At 37.7% G+C, this 16,826-nt stretch overlaps 4 protein-coding genes across 4 annotated transcripts; 1 reads left to right on the top strand and 3 right to left on the bottom strand.

Annotated features, from left to right (window-relative positions):
* Positions 1-9,594: 9,594 nt before the first annotated feature.
* On the top strand, positions 9,595-11,297 carry LOC110182669 (ras-related and estrogen-regulated growth inhibitor-like protein A). The gene is made up of 5 exons (XM_020950748.2): positions 9,595-9,720; positions 9,796-9,932; positions 9,992-10,150; positions 10,226-10,378; positions 10,432-11,297. The coding sequence occupies exons 1-5, from the start codon at positions 9,612-9,614 to the stop codon at positions 10,858-10,860; spliced, it is 987 nt and encodes a 328-aa protein (XP_020806407.2). The 5' UTR covers positions 9,595-9,611; the 3' UTR covers positions 10,861-11,297.
* On the bottom strand, positions 10,998-13,589 carry gudu (Armadillo repeat-containing protein gudu). Its single transcript, XM_020950747.2, has 3 exons — positions 12,657-13,589; positions 11,329-12,580; positions 10,998-11,230 (listed from the first exon to the last, which is right to left on the bottom strand). Exons 1-3 carry the CDS (start codon positions 13,271-13,273, stop codon positions 11,090-11,092), a joined length of 2,010 nt encoding a protein of 669 aa, XP_020806406.2. The 5' UTR covers positions 13,274-13,589; the 3' UTR covers positions 10,998-11,089.
* Positions 13,521-16,412, bottom strand: LOC110182662 (uncharacterized). Its single transcript, XM_020950740.2, has 2 exons — positions 14,745-16,412; positions 13,521-14,683 (listed from the first exon to the last, which is right to left on the bottom strand). The coding sequence occupies exons 1-2, from the start codon at positions 14,804-14,806 to the stop codon at positions 13,804-13,806; spliced, it is 942 nt and encodes a 313-aa protein (XP_020806399.2). The 5' UTR covers positions 14,807-16,412; the 3' UTR covers positions 13,521-13,803.
* LOC110182663 (uncharacterized) lies at positions 14,765-16,682 on the bottom strand. Its single transcript, XM_020950741.2, has 2 exons — positions 16,508-16,682; positions 14,765-16,454 (listed from the first exon to the last, which is right to left on the bottom strand). Exons 1-2 carry the CDS (start codon positions 16,513-16,515, stop codon positions 14,942-14,944), a joined length of 1,521 nt encoding a protein of 506 aa, XP_020806400.2. The 5' UTR covers positions 16,516-16,682; the 3' UTR covers positions 14,765-14,941.
* Between the last annotated feature and the right edge of the window lie 144 nt (positions 16,683-16,826).

Raw genomic sequence — 16,826 nt, 5'->3', positions numbered from 1 at the left:
TATAAATATTATTATAAATAATAGTTTCAATCGCACCTTCAAATTATTACCAATATTATATAAATTCGATTTTAAGGTTTAAAGGAACTTTGTGAAGACTTCTGTGATTTTTTTCAGAACAAAAATCATAGAATTTATTTAATTTTTTGTTTGAATTATTTTTATTGAGCTCCCAATACGTGTTAACTATTTCTTGAACGGTTTTTCTCCTTTTCATTTCCCCATTTCCCCCATTTGGCAACATGGCAATTGGAAACATATGTTTCCCTCAACGGAAGATGTAGCTAGCAACATGTTTGCTATTGCTAGCGAATATTGGCGGGCTTTTACAATGTTTATAAACTTTTGTGGCGAACTGTTGCTGTGTGCGTATGTAGCTTCATTCCGCCACAGGCAGCGCAGCAGATGCGACGCGTCGCGGTCGCAGAGGAAAACCTTACACGAGTTTTTGTTGCTTTCGATTCTGCCCGGTTTCGTGTTATCCCTATATCGTATATATAAATATATATATATAAAATATATATATCTTGCGTGGTGCATCACTTCCTTGTTGAACTCTTTTGCATTTTACATCTGTCCACATATCGCAGGACTTTGTTGACACCGCCGCCTGTGAAGGTGGTAAAAGTGCGGAAAAGTGTGGGAAAAGTGGGTGGCAGCCGCACTCCATGTGTTTTTTATTATTGTTTTACAATGGCAACGCATCGGCTGGGGCTGCGTCGCAATAAAACCACTTCGATGGCATTGGCAGCGGCACTAGTTGGATATATAAAAGCATAATTGCTATGAGCCAGCGGCTTAATACGCAACAGGAAGCTGGAGTGTCAACAAGACATAAACATTTCGGGAAAACTATTACAAATTCGGAGGAATAATAAATCATAAAATACAGGAAAAAGCCATTAATTATCGAGAACTAAAGAACATCCAAAAAGAGAAACTATAAAACCAGTTTAATAGTTCATTCAATAAAAAATAATCAAAATAAAAAAGAGAAACTATTAACAACAACTATAAATATCAATTAAATAATTTATAAAATAAAGTAAACCCATCCAAAATACAAACAAATTATTTACTAAAAAATAATCAACTCAAAAAATCAAAAACCAAACAACAGGAAACCAAAGCCAAATAAAAAACTATTTATAAAAACCCATAAAAGCAGTACAAGGAAAAAAAAACAAATAATCATTTGCCAAAAATATACATTAAAAACAGTTTTGTGTTGATGCGAAATGTACAAATTTATAAATTAAAAAAACAAAAAGTATTAGTATTCAATATTCGTTTTTGATAAATAATAAAAGTTTCAACGGTGCGTATACTTAATATATATAAAATACTATAAATAAAAAAAATAAAATATAAAATAAAATAAATATGAAAAAGACACATAACAAATAGAGAAAAAACCAGGGTTTAAAGAAACATTTTAAATATTTTTTGAACAAAAACTATTACATGTACCCAGTGCGTATACTTAATATTTTTAAACAAAAGACAAAACAAGCAAAAAAAAAAAGTGTTCACATTAATGCAACAAATGCTGTTCAATTATTAAAAACTAAATATATAACATATACTCGAGAAGAATAACAACCTTTCTTTGATCAAACGGTGCGTATACTTAATATTTCTTTACAACTAAATAAAAAAATTGAATTTATGGCAAATTAAATGGCAAGAAAACTTTGTTTCATAATAATAGCCCAATAGCAACATGAACACATAATAAATTAAATCAAAAAACTTTGGCCTTTGTGCGATAGACTCTAGTTTTTGGGAATTTTGTAAACAATTTTAGCTCAGAGAGAGAAGCAGTGGCATGGGTAAAGGGTAATTCTAGGGGGGGTTTTTGCCAGAAAGTCATAGGTAAATAAAATTAAATTATAAACCTTAATCAGGGTGGGAAACCTGCGTTTTATATTCGTAAATATTAAAGTTTGCTGTAAGCTGCAAATGCGAAATTATTATTCTGTTTCTCCAGCAGCCGACCTTGACTCGTGTCTCGCCAATGGACCATAACTTATTCACCTGGTGATGGTTCTCTGCGCATATATTTATCTCGATTCTCTCGATTTGTAAATCATTATAATTGGCTTTGATTGTGGCCACTTCCGACAAAAACAGTCTTGTGCAAAAACCGTTTGACTTTGAAATGGTTTCAGCAAATAAAACAAATTGCGGTGAACGCTCGTCCATCTCGCTCTGTCTGTTTTTGATTTGTTTGTTTGATATGTTTTAAATTTGGCAAGGTCGACCCCCAGCATGTCTGTGCGAAAAGTGAAATGCAAAATATATATATTACTCATCTAATCTCGCCTTGGATTGGGGAAAGTGTTTACGACGCCACAAGATTTATTATATCAACACAGCATAATCAGGGGATCGCAACACCTATGTATCTTCCGGCCACTGGGAGCGGCTCGCACCTCTGGCAAAGTGACTAGTTAATAGCACCCGATATCCAAAACTGCGGCCGGCTTTTACTTTGTGGCCGGTGCTTGCTATAAAGCCACAAACAAAAGCGTTTTATTGCCTGCCGACCGCAGACAAAACCAGAGACAGTAGCAAATGCTGACAAACGCCATAGCCGCAGGAAAAAAATGGATTCGGTGGGGAGAAAGCTTACAGGGACGAACTAGGGAATACCCTGGACAGGAGGAAGTGAAAGAAATTAATTAACAAATATTTTTATTCTAAATTATTAACATTTTGTGTGTATTTGTTCTATTGTAATTGTTTAATTATTGATATACTCCAAGAAGAGATATTTATCAAAATTAAGAGTAAATTTATTGCAAAGAATACTGTTAAAATTCCCAAGTACGAATTCAGCCATCAACTGTAATAAATGTGGAGGTAGATCAGTCAACAAAGGAGTAGTAAGTAGGAGGATCTTAGATTAGCAACTGAAGCACATAACTTTAATCAGACAATAAAACAATATTAAATATAAAGTAATTACTATTTTTCAGGATATTGTTTTATAATTTCCAAGACCTTAAGAATTTTTTAAACTTTATTATTTATTAAAATAAAATATTTATCTAAAAATGCATATAAATTAAAGATTCATAAATAAATCCCTAAAAATAACTTAAACATACTTTAATTCAATTTTCTTTAATAAATTATATAACTTTCATTAATTCCCTTTAACTTATACCCAAATTGTACCCCAAATAAATCAACCTTCCTGTCCTATATACCCTACATTTAATCCAGGGTATCACAAATAATTCATCGTTCCAAGCAACTGACACAATGAGTGGGTACGACGAGTACGACAAGTGCATGGGAATTTTATGAGAATGGGAGGGATCATAAAGAGCAGAAAGCTGGAAGACCGTTAAGGGTTGAGAGGTTGGGTAATAACATATTACGAGGCGCCCTGAGTTATTGATATTTTGCATTCACAGCCTACAGACAAGTGGCAAAAAGTGGCAAGGAAATGTCGGAGACTGAAGAGATTTCATTCAATTTGCGGGTTCCTCTCTTTTTCTGATGCGGAAATGCTGTTCTTACCCATAAATTTCATTGATATTTATGAGAAGACCCAATATTTATTGGAATCAAAGAGGAATGGAAATAAGTAGATAAAAGCCAAACAATATTTGATAATAATTATATTCATTGGGTTGGGTAATATTTGGACTATTATATATTTTATCGAAAGAGTAAAGGAAGTATTATGTTTTGCTTTTGGATATTATTTTTAAATATAAGAAAAACATTGTAGGTCAGGTTCAAGGTTTTCCTCAGGCTTCAGTTACTTTCCTTGAAATTATTTACATTTTTCTCCTTATTTCTTACCAATAAAATTGTACCCTTTTCAACCCTTTTGCCATATCATGTATCAAACTGCTTGAAACTTTTTAAAGAGTTTGTTGTGTCCTTCTTCTGCCTTTGATGCCTTTTTATCCTCTCACTTCATATTTTCCCCAGTTACATATTTCTTGACCGTGACTTGGTCCTTTCTTTTTTTGTATTCTGTGGCCCGTGTCTATGTTTATTTAAATGGTGCTTAGTAAACAAAAATGGAAGCACCCATGTGAGCCTAACTAAAAAAACATTTATGACGCTTGACTTGTATTTATGAGGCTGATTTAGCAATGTCTGCCGCCGTCTAACAAAAGAAGAAAGAAATTCCTTTTCTTTCATTTATTTTTATATATAAATATAAATATATATATATATTTAAACCCCACTCAAGGTGAACGCTTATGTGAAGGAAGTTGACCGCCAACTCCAACCATTTTTACGCATTTTCAATTTCATGGCCGCTCAGCAAAACAAACTGAGTGAGTGAGTAAGTGAGAAAAACCAATGGCAACATTTATTGCTATTTTACAGAGAGCAAAAAATGAGGAAAATATATAAAAATATATTTTGGAAATTAATACAATTTAAAAATATATATAGAAACATATAAAGAAACTTCAATTATAGGGTTTTTGTACTTGTAGCGTAAGAAAGAACTTTTCAAATAAAATGTTATATGTACATAAATATATGAGGATTAAATTATATTACCATAAAAAATGAATAAAAGTCACTATAAGACTAATATTTATTCATTTGTTTAATAATTATAATGCATTTATTTATTTAATATTGTAATAACAAATATTTTCCATTACCTTTGGTCGATAAAGGGGTAATAGGAATATATTTAAATAACCTTGGATGAAATTTGGATGTAGATAAAATAAAATATTATGAGCAATTAAATAATTTATATATTTCTAATATAACCAAATTTTAGGATCGATTTACAACCACAAATTTTAAGAATTCTAGCGCAAGTCAAGGTATAAAAGCACTCTCGATAAAGATACTTGTTGTCTTTCTTGGAATTTTTCTTAATTGAGTAATGACAATCTGTCTCTTAATATTATATATTAAATTATGAAAACTATAATAGATTTTAATTGTGATAAATTTCTTTAATAATTCCTATTTTATTCCTAATAAACTTATCATTAGAAAACTCTCTCATATACCCCCATTTTTCCCCAGTGCATTTATTGTTAATGCTAACTCGCTGCTCGATACTGCGATAAAATGACAAGCAAAAAAAAGAGAGAATAAAAAAAAAACAATACAAAACAAAACACAAAAAAAAACGTAGTAAAAGTGGAAGTGTGATCAGAGGGCAGCGAGACTCCATGTGGAGTGGGCAACTCCAATCATCAACAATGGTTCGCTTGGCAAGTGGCGCACTTCCCATGACCTTAGCCGAAAGTGGAATTGGTTGGCACCATGACAACCCACATGGCACCTCCACCTCCACTGCACCCAGTCCTCCTCCTGCTCCTCCTCCTGCTCCTCTTCACCCCGACAAAATCCCCCATTTCCTGAACAACCACTTGTTGGTTGGGCAGTTTGATTTGTTTTCCGTGGAACTCCAAGCTTTGGCATAATCATCCTCATCAACCCAATCAACATCAACTTTTGGGCGATGACAACCACAACTGCCCGTACGTACACGTGTTCCATAGAAAGAAGGGGACACTGAGAGAAATTAATTAAGACTAGTGAGATATATGGTATTATATTAGAAAGAAGTTATTATCTAGTTTCTTGTTTGAAAAATTTATAGTGAATTTATTTTGGAATGAATGTTTTTAAGAAGTTATTAAACATATTTCTTTGATATGTATCAATTTTAAAGTTTCTTATAGTTTAAATAATATTTCATTGAACTTCTTACATTCATCAATTGAAAATAATATTACCATCTTATTATTACGATAAAGACCTCTTCAAATTCTGTCCTAATTAAATTTCTTGGTAATATCTTGTAGTACTGGAATGGAGGTATAAATTTCCCTTAATAACTTATATATTTCGCCATCACTTATATGTTTTCCTGTGTAAAGAAAATTGTAAAAAGTTGGGGAGGGGTGAGGGAAACTATAGAGTGCGGTAACTCAATCTTCGTCTGAGGTCCCGAATTATATATTTTTTGGTGCGCAATAGGCCGTCGTGTGTGTTGGTAAATATAAAGAGAGAAAACAGGTCAACAACCCAAATAGGGTCCTAAGTAAGGACCCCAACTCATACCTAGGCTATTCACTTTCAATGCCTATGTCAAGGTCCGGTCGACGACATCCTGATAATTCATGACATGAGAGTGTCCTGTCATTACCTAGCACAAGGGGTACTCCTTTTTGTGGCAGGACTTAGTTGGGTGATTAAAGATAAGGTGCAAAATAAACTAAGGGATAAAAGTGTCGCCGAAGAATTTGGGTTAGTTTTTGGTAATTAGAAATCTGGCGTAGGTGTGAGGAAATTAATTAATTAAGCCTACGGTAACAGCTGGGATATTTTCAAGCTGGAATTGTTTTTTATTTTAGGATATTGCTATAAATAATTCTTGTATTTAGTTTGAAGTTTCTTTTAAAATATTATTTAATTAATTTTGTAAAACTTGTTAAAATGTTAATACAAAAAATACATATCTTTGGATATCAAATCATTTTTATACTTATTTAATATTTTCCTTGACCTTTTGAAACAAATCCCTGTTAAAATACCATCATACTCCTATACTTTCCGTAATCCTTAGACCAGACTGCTTACATTTATTTTGGAATTGTACCCACAACATGTATTTTTCAAATTGTAAACATGCCAATCCCCTGATTATGCAATTTCACACCTAATTAAATTCCTGGAAAAAATTCTATTTATGTTCCAGGGCTCAGACACTTGATAATTTCGAATGCAAGCTTGTTTTTCTTTCTTTATTTTGTATTACATAATAACCAAACCTTTTGAAAATATTGCCGGGGAAACCAATCGCTTCCATTTGATTTAGTTTCTGATTTCATTTATTAGGCAAGAGTGCGAATGCCCTTAACCATTTTCTTGTGAAAATTCTGGGAAACTCATTAGTGCGGAAAAAAAATAAAAGCACACCTTTAAATCAGCTCCTCTTTCACATTTTCACAATAAAAAAACCCCAAAATAAAAAGGACTCTGGACTGTGTTAGTGAATAAAATGGAAAAGCAAGATAATGAAATATAAATTTGGCAGTCTCAAAGCGTGTGAAAACCAAAACATGTCGGCAGATTAGCAGGCGGATGGAGGACTTTTCCCGGAACTTACCCGTATTGTATAATTAAATACAAATTAGCAGGGAAACAGAAAAGTTTCTTTGGTTCGCACAACTGGGAATTAAAAACGTCTGGCTACGCAGACGAAACTTTTCAGATTAGTCTTAAAGCCCAGTCCCGAAAAACCACTTGATGCTGGGCATTACGTATACGCCTTGTTGGGCGGAAGTAGCTAGAGCTGGGAAAATAGGAAAACGCCGGATACTGTGGGGCGGAGAGAGGGTGGAAAACCGGGAAAACGCTTCATTAAGCACGCACAGTGTTGTCATGGACCGTTCGAGAGAGTGTTTGAGTTTTAAATCCAACTAATTAAAATCTAAAAACTGGAGAAAACGTTCTCAGCATTGCTTTTCCTTTAGATTCTAAATGAGTTGAGGTGAAGTAAGGTGAAATGAGCTTCTGTCTTAGTTTGGTTTGGCTTTCAAGGCCATTTCCAAGGATTTTTGCAACAATTTCAAACCAACAAACAGGGCATTGCGAAACCTTAAAAGACTTGCAATTATTTCTCAACCGAAAAATTCCTGATAATTACTGATGATGATGATTATAGATGAGCATTTCCAGGAATTGTAATTGAACTGGCAGACGTTGTTTGAATATTAAAATCAAAGACAGCTTTAAGCAGAAGCAATTATATACTTAATGGTTTATTTTAATGAAGTCAAATACTTAAGGTATTTATATATAAAGAGAGAGTTATAGGAATAATAGAAAACTATATATGGAAGTAAGAGGAATTTAAAAAATTTAAATATCATAATCCATTTTATTTAATTCCCTGAAACCTCCAGTTGTTGTAAACATAATTCCCTGCTCCACATAAATCCAATGTAAACTACATATATCCCATAACTCATCTTTTGGCACGTGTCCTTTAACCAAGTCAGGAGCTTCTCCTGCATAAAACACACACTTGTTGGCCATTATCGAGGACCTGGCCATATCCGTAACTGAAGGACACTGGCAAGGAAAAAGAGCAAAAGGATATAATTGATATTTGATTGTTGTCACTTGTTACTCCTTCTGCTGCAACTGTCTTTTTTGTTTTGTTTTTGTATTATTTTTTATTTTGCAATTTGTGCCATATTTTTCAAGTGCTTTGACATCCTGCGCTAATCGGCTGCCAGGGGAGTGTCCTTATAATTTATAGCATTGACCGTGACAATATTCAAGGACTCCGCCTCGAACATTTCCTTATATATATATATTATTTTTTTTTGTTTGTTTTCTGGTCCTGTCTGGGTCTGCGGCTGTTTCTGGAGGACAACGCAGAAAGTGTCCAATAAATGTTTCATAGTTGTCGGTGGCTGCTGACATTGTTGACCTTATCAAAAGCGCAAATACACTTTCACCCACACACACACAGAAATCCTGAAAAATACCCACCCAACCACACCCACATGTGTGTAAAGAAATATATCCATGGGTGGCTATAAAAAACACACAAGCCGAGCATCTTTTGTTGAGTGTTCCTGCTGCGTTTCGAAAGAGGAATGCACATGGGAAAATGTCTAATTTAAGATTAATTTTTATTTAATTTGAGATAGGAGGTACAATATTTATCAAGTATATCAGAGCATATTTTATTAATTAAAAATAAAAAAACAAACCCTCTTGGATAATTACAAACACGTTTAATGGTTTAGATATGAATTTGTTAAAATTTCTTTATCTTTAATTTTGAATGGCATCATCTATTTTTAAAAAAATTCTGAATTAAATTTATAGAAAATCTTTATAATCATTTATTCTCCAAGTGTCACTCCCCCATTTCCCATTTTCCTTGTCTCTTGTCCTTTTGTTTTGCCTAAAATTTTGCAATAATGCTAAGGAGTCTTTGGCCGAAATAAGAATGTGACTTGGTCTAGTCGGGGAATCTTTGCCTTGGGACAAATATTTGATGTGGGTTAGGGGGGCAAAAGCCAGCCACAACAGAATCAGGAATTCGGGGGGAATAAAGGTTATGTCAGTCATTCTTGGCAGACATATTGTCTCGGAAATAGGGGAACCGTAAAAACCAGATTCAAAGCATCTTTGGTACATTTTTTGGACCTGGAAATAGGTGGAAATGAGGGAATATTGCTTACTGTGCTTTTTAAAATTTTTAAATAAGAATGAAATGTATTTTTGATAGGAATTTAAAGTCAACTTTGCACACCTGTTTAGATATCTAATTTTAATGCGAAGGCTATAAAGATTTTTATTGTATAATTAGGAATGTATTTGAAATGGTTTTGTACGATATATTTATATATTTAAATTTATGGTTCAATTCTATAGAATCAATAACAGAGAGCTTTAAAATATTTATGATAATCTATTAATAGTAATAAATAAATTCTATAAATTTATAAAATAAAATCTAAATGCAATATACTTCTTGGTTTTTTTGGTATCCCAAATTCCTAATCCCATCTATTTATACATTTTCCATCCCTAAAAATGTTATTATCTTTTGCAGACAATTGTTCATTGGCTCCACAATGAATGCCACCTCGCCAAAGTCATCTCTGGTCAAGTTGGGCCTGCATACAAACAAACAAAAGACGCTCAAGGTTATGGTCCTGGGTCAAAGTGGCGTGGGAAAAACGGGTGAGTTTCCACCAACCCCCCTTCGAGAAATGCCTTAAGAAACCCAAATTCAATGGACCTTACACCCTAACTTAGCCATGGTGGTGCGTTTTATTACCCGTCGCTTCATTGGGGAATATGATCCCAATTTGGAGAAAATATACACCTGCCAAACCACGCTGGACAAGGAGCAGATTCAGTTTGACATTCTGGATGCCACCGGTCAGCTGCAAGTGAGTGAAATAACTTTTTAAATATATTTAGATTCTATTCTGGTTAATATCCTTAACAGGAACTAGATGGAGTCAGCCTGGAGTCCAATATACGCTGGGCCGATGCCTTTATCCTCATGTACTCCATCACTGACAAGTGTTCCTTTGACGAGTGCAGTCGCCTAAAGTTCCTGATTAATTACAACAAGCGAAGACGCAAGCTGGGATCAGCCAGTAAAGTAAGTAATAATTATAAATCTTTAAGCTTTGAGTCCGTAATCTTAATTTTTATAATTTTTGAATTAAATTTCTAGGACTATACTTTGGATATTCCTGTCATTTTGGTGGGCAACAAGACAGATCAGCCTGGAGATCGCATGGTAAGCTTGGAGGAGGGTCAGCGGCGGTTTAGAGAGTTATCCTGCGCCTGCTTTCATGAGATTTCTGTTAGAGAAAGTGTTGAACAGGTGGGTTTATTTAATAATTTAATAAAATATAAATTATTAATATTTTAATTTAGGTCCAAAATGTTTTCCGCGATGTGTTCCGCTTTTGGCGAGTCTTTAGTAAATTCCCCAAGCTCAAGCGTTCCACCAGCGATGTGGCCAACACGGATGGCATTCTCACACCCGATTCGGGTTCCTGTTCCTTCTACGATGCCTCCTCTTTGGGTGCAGGTCGTCGTTCGTTCCTGGTCATTGGCAGTGCCTGTTTGGAGGAGAGCAGTGGAGATCATACCGAATCCACGGATGAGATAACCAGCAGCAGTTTGAGCAGTTCACGGAGTGACATCGATGCCCCCTTCCGGAGTCGAGCCTCGACGGATGGTACCCTCTTGTCGCGTCCTAGGAGGTGGCGGTATCCACCTCCAGGCTGCCTGTTGCCTCACACGAATCGCGTGGAGCGACGGATGAGCATTTCCACCAGGGGCAGCAATGCCAGCTATTAAGGGAAAGGGGTCATTATTAGTCAAGGGAGTAGGCTGAGCTTAGTTAGTCCAAATATAGCGACCAATATATAGCTAGATGTTATCATAGAAACCAAAGCTTGTTACTTTGTGGGGAACTTATTTACAATACTTTAAAATTGCTTAATTGGATAAATATATTTATTTGCGCGAACATTAACTATATAACATAAACAATCGGAAAATGGAGCATCCAGGGCTAAATTTCCATCTAATCATCGTCAATTTTAAGCAGATACTCTTCGGCACGCAGAGCCAGCTCTCGGATGTTCCGCAGGCAGCCGGCGGCGGCCAGCTGGAGCTCCTTATTGGTGGAGCCAATGCACTCCAGCAGGAAGGGAACCACACCACTCTGCAAAAAGACAAAGAATATGAATATGTATATAAACAATATATAATATAATATAAGGATAAAGATAGGGGAAGACTTTTTTTACTCCAAAAACTCACCTGGTGCATGGTAATGCAGTTCTGCGGATCCATCGATAGTTTCTCCAGGGCCATGGCCGTGCTGCGATGCACCAAAGGATTATCGCTGGTCATGTAGGTGACTATGGGGGTCACAGTGCGCAGGCGTCCCAGCTCCTCGGTATTATTGCCAAAGCTGGCACAGGCGGCAACAGCAGCTGCCAGATTCATTCGCAGCAGATCATCCGTGGTCTGGACAAGGTCTGCCAGTTTGTAGATCACTCGGAGATCGCTCAGAATTGCCAGATTAGTGTGATCCTGGGCAATTGTGGCTATGGCTGCACACACGGCTGAGAGAACCATGATATCCTTGGACTTTAGCAAACCCACCACCAGTTCCATGGCTCCAACTAGACTCCTCACCAGTTCAGCGGAATCAGTGGCATTCCTGACACAGGGACATATGGCATAGGCGGCATGTGCTTGAACCCTGGTGCTGGTGTTCTTCAAAAGAGACCAAATAAGTCGAACTGCATCGAGATCTTCTAGAATTCTCATACTCTGCGGATCCTCGGCGCATTCCTTCAAGGCCTTGGCCAAATTCTCCAAGAGCGGAGCATGGGAACTGTTGAGCAGGGCCACCATGGATGGCAATCCTCCGGCCTGTCGCAGCTGCTCCCGGTTGCTCTGGAACCTCACGCATTCGGACAAGGCTCCTGTTACATTGGTCAGCACCTCATCGCATTCATCATTCAGCAAGGCTACCAAATGATTGACCGTCCTCAATTGATCCAAGACCTTGACATTGGCATCGGTCACAGCAGACATCCAAATGGCACCAGTGGCTCCCCTCAAGAGGGGCTTATTGTCCCTCATGTTCTTATCCTTTATGATCGTCACCAGGGGTTCCAATCCACCAGCTTCCCTCACCAATTCCCTGGTGTTGGCATCGAAGGCACACTTGTAGATCGCCGTACTGCCCTCCATCTTGAGTTCTGTATTCTCCGAACCCAAATGGGTGACAATATCGGGGATCATGCCCTCTGTGGTGATGGCCAACTGGAATTTCGGTTCCGAGGAGCACTTTCTCACTGTACCCATTATGGGGATAACAACATCAATGTGACAGGATTTGAGGAGCTGGGCCATTAGTGGGACAATACCACTCTTTCTCATCTGCTCCATGTTGTGCTTGGAATCGGCCAAAGTGAACAGGGCCCGGGCACCAGCTCGGGTCATGTCCAGGGACTCTAGATCATCGGCATTCAATTGATCACGCGGGGTCTTCAGAATGCTGGGTATATAATTTATAATAACAATTAAACTAATCAAGATGTCCTTAAAATCTCTAGAAGTTATGGCTAACTCACCTCAATTTAATGTCGATGAGGTCCACTAGCTTGGGGATTCCCCCACAGGTGCGTACATATTTCCTCGCCAATCTCACCTTGCACACATTTGCCAGTGTTTCAGCAGCCATGGTCTTTAGATCCTTCATCGAAGAGTTCAGAATGTCCACTATCAATGGAATCCCATCGAGATCCACTATAGTCTTTCGTATATCAATGTTCAGGGTGATGTCGGAGAGGACCGTGAGGGCGCCCAAACAGCACTTGGTGTCGCTGCACTCCAGTATATTGACCAGGACATCGAGTCCACCGATGTCCGAGATGGCGAACTGATTGATCTGAGTGCTCAGATCGTAGTCCTTCAAGCAGCACAGCGATACTATAGTGGCTGTCTGATTGCCCGCCTTGATGTACTTCACCAGCTTCTGGATGTTGTAATAGTCTGCCGGAATTTCAGCGGCTCGTGCCACCTCCTTCCAGCGGTCCTCCTCATCCGTGTCGGACTCCACCTCGGTGGTATCCGAATCATCGGCCACCACCTGGCGCTTGTCCTTTGAGAAGCGATTTGGACATGAACCACACTGTTCCCGCACCTTTCGTCCGCGGTGCTGTGACCCATCGCTGCTCTTGGCAATCATCTCGATAGCCTTAAGGAGTCAGACTTGGTTTGTGAATTACCTGTCGTCGTCGTCGTTGGTATGCCAGGTCCTTTGGGTTATGTATGGGAATTTGCCTGTGTTTTGTATGAGAGATTTTGTGGGTTACTCAATTGATTTAACACGACGTGTTGCTGGGGTAACGAAACGGAAGTTTCAAAGGTAGGAGGCCTCTATTAGGGACATATCGATAAGTCCTGTTTTCCAGGATTATTAATACTCGTTTATGTGTTGTTATAAATTCTGCTATTTATTAAGAGTAAGATCAATGTTTATTTCGCTTTTTTGGTTCTTTAAAATGGGTTTTATATATTTTTAGAAGTATTTACAGATCTAATTTATCGTTTCTTGTATTTTTAATACAATTTATCCTTTGAATAAATAATTGTTAATACCTTATGAGAATAAATGACAGTAACATTTCTAAGACCACAATTTCTATACGAATTAAAACATAATTTTAATATGTACAAAAAACATCTTCCTAATCTTCTTATGATCCTCCTAAGGACCTACATAGCCTTGCCTTCTTTGGTATGAGTTCTACAGTGTCTCTGCAGGTTAGATCGATCTGAAAAGGATTGCGGACAGCGGGAGCAATGGTAAGACCTTTCTCCACTGTGCTTGCGAAAGTGCTTCTGAAGATGGGCTTGCTGGAAAAATGATCTCGGGCATTCAGAGCACGCAAAGGGTCGTTCGCCCGTGTGAATACGGATGTGAGCCAGTTGAGTGGATTTCTGTGCAAATGATTTTGGGCAGTGGGAACACTTGAAAGGCCGCTCCCCCGTATGCGTGTGGAGGTGTATCTTTAGAATATGCTTCTGTGTAAAGGACTTTGGACAATGTTCGCACTGAAATGGTCGTTCTCCAGTGTGAATCCGTATGTGTGTGGCTAATTGGTGTTTACGAATAAACGTTTTCTGGCACTGGGAACATTTGAAGGGACGTTCTGAACTGGAAGAAGAAGCGTTGTCTTCACTGGCACCTGTGCCTTCGGAGGGATTTGCTTCAACATGCTCTGCATCTGATGGTTCATTCTTTACTTGATCTGTGATTGATTGCTTAGGTTCTTCTTCCTCCAGGAAACAGATTTCAAATCCCTCCTTCTTCACTTGGTTGGACTCCTTGTCTACATCTAGTATAACGCAAACCTTTTCCTTAATTTGACTAAAATAATGGTGACTTTTCTCAAAAGTCTGCTTGAATTCGTATGCATTTTGCGCATCCAGCACGCAAGGTCGGCATATGGTCTTTGGATAGGTTTGTCTGTGGGAGATGTAAATTCCAGTGCATTGGGAAATCATATCAGCAATCGAGGTGCTTGATCCTGGCGGTGTCCCAAATATATTGACCATTAATCTTTCATTTGCCATGCAAACTCGACATATTGCTCTGTAAATAATAAACAAAGCTGTAGTCTTTTCCGCTAAATACAATAATTGCCTTTACTTACGTATCCATGTTATTGGTTTCGGTACTAGGGGGCTCCAAGGCAGGTGGTGGCAAACTCTCCATATTCTTCAAAATTAAATAGACTTGGTCTTAAGCGGCATGAAATTGCTGATTACATTTTTGTTTTGTTTACGTTTTTAGATATGCGTTTCAATGTGACCGCATTGCGACGGGTTACTTATACCACTGATTTTACAATTAGGGTAATTCCCCTTTTTGAAATTCTAGCGGGCTTTTCATATGAGTTCGCATGTGTTCTCTAAGAGCTACACTTCGCGTGAACGACTTGGGGCACTGGGAGCACTTATACGATCGATCTCCAGTGTGACTAACAATATGCCTTTTTAGATCCATTTTCGTAGCAAAAGCCTCTGGGCAGTGGGAACACTTGTGTATCCGTTCTCCGTTATGAGTGAGCAAATGTGCTCTTAGGGTGAAAGCTGTAGAGAAAGACTTTGGACATTTGAAACAATTATGTCGAATTCCCAAATGTATCGCCATATGAACTTTCAGATTGCTGGCCGATGAAAAGGCCCTTGTGCAGTGGGAGCACTTGTACGGTCGTTCTCCAGTGTGCGTTGTAAGATGATATGTAAGCATATGTTTTGTGGCAAACTTTCTGTTACACTGGGAACACCTAAAGGGCTGTTGTCCCGTGTGCGTGAAAAGGTGCACCCTAAGGGCGGCATTTTCGGGAAAAGTCCTTTCACAGTGGAAGCACTTGTAAGGTCGTTCTCCTGTATGAATTCTCACATGTCGATCCAATGTACTTTTGACTGCAAAAGAACTTGGGCAAATGGAACACTTGTACGGTCTTTCACCTGTGTGAGTTCTTAAATGCTTTGTAAGAGTGTCCTTTTTACTAAAAGTAAGCTGGCAATGAGAGCACTCGAACGGTCTTTCTCCAGTATGGATAGTCATGTGCACAGTAAGATAAGTTTTTCCAGTAAATGCCATTGGACACTGCGAGCACTTAAATGGCCGTTCTCCGGTGTGAGTTTTCATGTGTCCTTCGAGTGCTCTCTTTTTCAGAAATTTCCTTTGACAGTGAGTACAAGCGTACGGTCGCTCTCCAGTATGCTTAAGCAGATGAGTTTGAAGATCTTCATTTGCCGAGTAGGACTTTGGGCACTGAGAACACTTGTAGGGTCGTCCTCCAAAATGCCTTTTGATGTGCACTTTGAGATATCTGTCATGGGCGAAAGTCTTTTGGCAGTGAGAACACTTGAACGAGTGGTTATTTTTGCAACATTTCCCATTGAAATCTTCCGATACATAATCTTCAGTGTTCTCAAGTTTGATTCGAGAGCATTGGTCCATGAATTCCTGATTCACATCAGAATTCTCCAATGGGTCTTCTTCAATTACCTCGTTCTTCACTTGGCACTCGAACTCATCTAGTGGTGGACTCAATCTCTCATCCTTGACCGACATCACTTTGAGCTCAGGTAAATCCTCCTTTCCTATTAAAATCTTTTGAAAATCACAGAAGAATTGGTGACTTCTCTCGTATGTCTGCTTTATATCGAAGGCATTTTTCCCATCCTGCAGACAAGTCGCACAAATGGTCTTTGGATAAGAATCTCCTGGAATATTGGGATAGCCAGTGGCCTCCCATAGCATATCCGCTATCGTCATTCCTGATTCTAGCTTGCTTTTGAATATGTTCAACATACCCCTTGATTTTCCCAAGCAAACTCGACATGTTGCCCTGACAGTAAAAAATAATTATTATTAGTCTTTAATTATTAATCAACAACTCACAGATTCATGCTATTGATCTTCGTGTGGCAGTGCTCCAAGCGTCTCCTTCCAAAAGAGTCAAGTTTTCAGTCAGCTTAATATCAATCATTTAATCAAAAGTGTTGAAATAAGAATATTGACATTTGTTTACATTCTAGGAATGATGTTACCGTAGGTGGAAAGGTTAAAAATACTATATCAGAGCTTTAACAGTGGAGGCGTAACAGTGCTTACTAAATGTTAAGATTTAATCTTCAGAATTTAAAAAAATATTTAATACATTGCCGGGGTTATTCAATAAAATAATTCAATTTTAAAATAATAAGGTTAATTTAATAGT

This window comes from Drosophila serrata, unplaced genomic scaffold (assembly GCF_035046125.1).
Source record: "Drosophila serrata isolate PLE 108 unplaced genomic scaffold, ASM3504612v1 contig_302, whole genome shotgun sequence".
In the NCBI taxonomy this organism is placed as follows: Eukaryota; Metazoa; Arthropoda; class Insecta; order Diptera; family Drosophilidae; genus Drosophila; species Drosophila serrata.
Note: the sequence above shows the minus strand (reverse complement) of the source record. Positions and strands in the feature narration are given on the sequence as shown.